Source organism: Petromyzon marinus, chromosome 77 (assembly GCF_048934315.1).
Source record: "Petromyzon marinus isolate PM22_M1 ecotype Great Lakes invasive population chromosome 77, UKy_Petmar_22M1.pri1.0, whole genome shotgun sequence".
NCBI lineage: Eukaryota > Metazoa > Chordata > Hyperoartia > Petromyzontiformes > Petromyzontidae > Petromyzon > Petromyzon marinus.
The window spans coordinates 72,547-76,998 of NC_133743.1; the positions used below are offsets into that span (position 1 = coordinate 72,547).

At 59.6% G+C, this 4,452-nt stretch overlaps 1 protein-coding gene across 4 annotated transcripts; it reads right to left on the reverse strand.

The window, feature by feature from the left end:
• Nucleotides 1-814: 814 nt before the first annotated feature.
• On the reverse strand, nucleotides 815-3,134 carry EMC6 (ER membrane protein complex subunit 6). Of its 4 annotated transcripts, none has more exons than XM_076056617.1 (3): nucleotides 2,987-3,126; nucleotides 1,884-1,962; nucleotides 815-1,250 (listed from the first exon to the last, which is right to left on the reverse strand). In XM_076056617.1, exon 3 carries the CDS (start codon nucleotides 1,222-1,224, stop codon nucleotides 832-834), a length of 393 nt encoding a protein of 130 aa, XP_075912732.1. In that variant the 5' UTR covers nucleotides 1,225-1,250; nucleotides 1,884-1,962; nucleotides 2,987-3,126; the 3' UTR covers nucleotides 815-831. The 4 variants fall into 4 exon arrangements, with proteins under 4 accessions (XP_075912732.1, XP_075912730.1, XP_075912731.1 ...); XM_076056615.1 differs by having other exon boundaries at nucleotides 815-1,303; XM_076056616.1 differs by lacking the exon at nucleotides 1,884-1,962 and having other exon boundaries at nucleotides 815-1,303; nucleotides 2,987-3,134.
• Between the last annotated feature and the right edge of the window lie 1,318 nt (nucleotides 3,135-4,452).

Below are 4,452 nucleotides of genomic sequence, written 5' to 3' on the forward strand. Positions count from 1 at the left end.
TGCACCACCTGTGCCCCCTACTGTGCCAACTGCGTTCTATCCACCCGGCGCTCCGCTCGTTGCTGTGAGCCATCGCTCCTCCACCCTCCAACTGCCCAGTAGCCTCACGGTACACCTAGCCTGGCACTAGCCCAGTAGCAGCCGCAGCAGCAGCGTCCTTCAAGAGCCTCCTCCTCCTCCTCCTCCACAGAGACCAGTACACTCACACACACAGACCTACACACACACAGGTACACACACACACAGGTACACACACACATCACACCTACACACACACCTACACACACAGGTACACACATACACAGGTACACACATACAGAGTGTACACACACACATATACACACAAACCTACACACACAGTGTACACACACACACACCTACACACACACAGACAGTCACGACAACAACAACAACCGCCATTCGCCACCAAGTGGCGGTGACGTCACCACGACGCTCGTGCCAGGCCATGTGCCAACTTGCTGTGCATTAGCCTGGTACGCACGTGACACACGTGTGACACACACGTGACACACACACGTGACACACACGTCACACACACGCGTCACACGCGTCACACACACGTGACACACACAACACACGTGACACACGCGTCACACGTGACACACACACGTGACACACGTGTCACACGTGACACACACGTGTGACACACGCGTCACACGTGACACACGCGTCACACGTGAGACACACGCGTCACACGTGACACACACGCGTCACACGCGTCACACACACGTGACACACACACACGTGACACACGCCTCCCCCACCCCACCCCAACCCCACCCCCAACCCCATCCCAACCCCACCCCACGCTCAGTACACGTGCACCATTCCGTAGAGGAAGGTCCAGAACAGCACGTAGGTGAACAGGCCCGAGACGAATCCTCCCGTGGCGATGGCCCGCCGGGAGCGGGCCGCCCTCCGCCAGTCGCTGCCGGCCTTGGCGACGAGGGCGAGGGCCAGGCCGCCGGCGGCGAGCGCGTAGAAGGCGAGGCCTCGCACCCCCGTCAGGCCCAGCACCCCGGCCGACGAGCCCGCTAGGGCGGCCCCGGCCGTGCGGCAGTAGTCGAGCAGGGCCGCGTTGCTCCGGACCGCCGCGTCGCTCAGGAACGCCGGGCCCTCGCGGCGGTGGTGGTGGTGGCGGTGGTGTTGTTGGGAGGGTGGCGGTTGAGGTGGTGGTTGTTGTTGTTGTTGTTGGGCGCTCATGGTTGGTGGTGGAGGCTGAGTAGATCCTAGGGGGGGAGAGACGCAGACGGTAGTGGCGGTGGTGGAGGCTGAGTAGATCCTAGGGGAGGAGAGAGACGTAGACGGTCAAGTTGGGATGTTCGGTGGTGGTGAGGGTGGTGGTGGTGAGGGTGGTGGTGAGGGTGGTGGTGAGGGTGGTGGTGGTGAAGGTGGTGGTGAGGGTGGTGGTGAGGGTGGTGGTGACGGAGGTGGTGACGGTGGTGGTGACGGTGGTGGTTATTGTGGTGGTGAGAGTGGTGGTGAGGGTGGTGGTGAGGGTGGTGGTGAGGGTGGTGGTGACGGTGGTGGTTATTGTGGTGGTGACGGTGGTGGTTATTGTGGTGGTGAGGGTGGTGGTGAGGGTGGTGGTGAGGGTGGTGGTGAGGGTGGTGGTGAGGGTGGTGGTGAGGGTGGTGGTGACGGTGGTGGTGACGGTGGTGGTTATTGTGGTGGTGAGGGTGGTGGTGAGGGTGCTGGTGTTGAGGGCGGTGGTGGTGGTTATTGTGGTGGTGGTTATTGTGGTGGTGAGGGTGGTGGTGGTTATTGTGGTGGTGAGGGTGGTGGTGGTGGTTATTGTGGTGGTGAGGGTGGTGGTGAGGGTGCTGGTGTTGAGGGAGGTGGTGGTGGCTGAGTAGCCAGACCTAGGGGGGAGAGACACAGACGTTCAAGTTGGGATATTCAGGTGGTGGTGAGGGTGGTGGTGGCGGAGGCTGAGTAGACCTAGGGGAGAGACACATACGTTCAAGCTGGGATATTCAGGTGGTAGCGGTGGTTATTGTGGTGAGGGTGGTGGTGACGGTGGTGAGGGTGGTGGTGACGGTGGTGAGGGTGGTGGTGACGGTGGTGAGGGTGGTGGTGAGGGTGGTGGTGACGGTGGTGGCTGAGTCGACCTAGGGGAGGCCCAGAACCGGTTCAGATAATAATCGCCGTCACTGGTGGTGGTGGCCGTGAGCGGGAATCCAACTCGGGCTATCGCCCGGTTCGAAGTGCAGCGTAGCGCTAACCGCTGCACCACCACTCCCTCACAAAGACAAAGCTCCCCCAGGTAGCCTCCAACAGGGCTGCAGGGGCAAGTGATGTCACTAGCCAGTAGCACCACCTATGATGCACACACGCACAGACAAAGCTCCCCCAGGTAGCCTCTAGCAGGGCTGTAGGGGCAAGTGCTGCTAGTAGCGAGTAGCACCACCTATGATGCACACACAAAGCTCCCCCAGGTAGCCTCTAACAGGGCTGTAGGGGCAAGTGCTGCTAGTGGCGAGTAGCACCACCTATGATGTACACACAAAGCTCCCCCAGGTAGCCTCTAGCAGGGCTGTAGGGGCAAGTGCTGTCAGTAGCGAGTAGCACCACCTATGATGTACACACACAGACAAAGCTCCCCCAGGTAGCCTCTAGCAGGGGCTGCAGGGGCAAGTGCTGCTAGTGGCGAGCAGCAGCTTCCTACGAAGGCTACCGGCACTGTGGCACGCCCAAGACACTGCTGGAGATTCCACGTTCCCATGGCGGAGGCCAAGTCCGTCGGTCGATCAGGGCCTGTCCCCTCGTGAACTCCACCGCGGGGTTTCCCCTCGCCTCGGCCGGCAGCGCGCGTCAGGCGACACCGTAGGCTCCGCGGGTCGGCTAGGCCTCTCCCCCCCCACCAACAACGTATTAAAACGCTTTACTGAGAGCGCTTCGCCAGGCACGGCTGGTATAGCGGTGACACAAACACACAAATTGCTTCCTGCGGTCCGCTTTATACCTTTGTAACGTCAGCGCTGCGTAGTTTTCGTCTGAGAAGCTTCAAAGTGGGAAGCGTGAAACCGACAGAGCCCACCCGCTACGGCGATGAGGAAAACGCCGTGAAGTTGTTTTGGTGGCGTCTTCCGGTAGATCGGCAGACGTCGGTAGACGTCTTCCGGAAGTTTGGTAGACATCTTCCGGTAGGACGGCGGACATCTTCCGGAAGATCGGTAGACGTCTTCCGGAAGATTGGTAGGAATCTTCCGATAGGACGGCGGATATCTTCCGGATGGTCGGTAGACCCACCCGCTACGGCGGATGAGTGAAAACGCCGTGAAGATGTTTTGGGTGGGCGTCTTCCGGGTATATCGGCAGACGTCGGTAGACGTCTTCCGGAAGTTTGGTAGACATCTTCCGGTAGGACGGGCGGACATCTTCCGGAAGATCGGTAGACGTCTTCCGAAGATTGGTAGGAATCTTCCGATAGGACGGCGGATATCTTCCGGATTGTCGGTAGACGTCTTCCGGAAGATTGGTAGACATCTTCCGGAAGATCGGTAGGCAAATCATTCAACAACTCACCCAGCCATCCCCACTCACCACTCACTCACCCCCTCACCCACTCACTCACCCCTCACCAACCCACTCACTCACCCACTCACTCACCAACTCACCCACTCACTCACCCACTCACTCATCAACCTACTCATTAATCCACTCACTCACCCACCCACTCACACACTCACCCACTCACTCACCCACTCACCCACTCACTCACCACCACTCACCCACTCACTCACCCACCCACTCACCCACCCACTCACTCACTCACCCACCACCCACCCATACTCACTCTCATTCATCATCACCCACCCACTTCACTCACTCACTCACCCACTCACTCACTCACTCACCCACCCACTCACTCATCAACCTACTCACTCACCCACTCACTCACCCACCCACTCACCCACCCACCCACTCACCCCTCACTCACCCACTCACTCATCCACCCACCCATTTACTCACTCACCCACCCACCTACTCACTCACCCCTTCAGCCACTCACTCACTCACCCACCCATCTACTCACTCACCCATCCACCTACTCACCCACCCACTCACTCCTCACCACTTACCCACCCATCTACTCACTCACCCACCCACCTACTCACTCACTCACCCACTCACTCACCCACCCACCCACTCACTCACTCACCCAATCACCCACTCACCCACTCACTCACCCACTCACCCACCCATCTACTCACTCACTCACCCACTCACTCACCCACTCACCCACTCACCAACCCACCTACTCACTCACCCCTTCAGCCACTCACTCACCCACCCACCCACTCACTCACCGACCCACCCACTCACTCACTCACCCACCCACCCACTCACCCACTCACTCACCCACTCACCCACTCACCCACCCATCTACTCACTCACCCATCCACCTACTCACTCACCCCTTCAGTC

Excerpts from the sequence above, each read along its gene's own strand:
- EMC6 (XM_076056616.1), bottom strand. The coding sequence starts at position 1,224 with ATGAGCGCCCAACAACAACAACAACAACCACCACCTCAACCGCCACCC.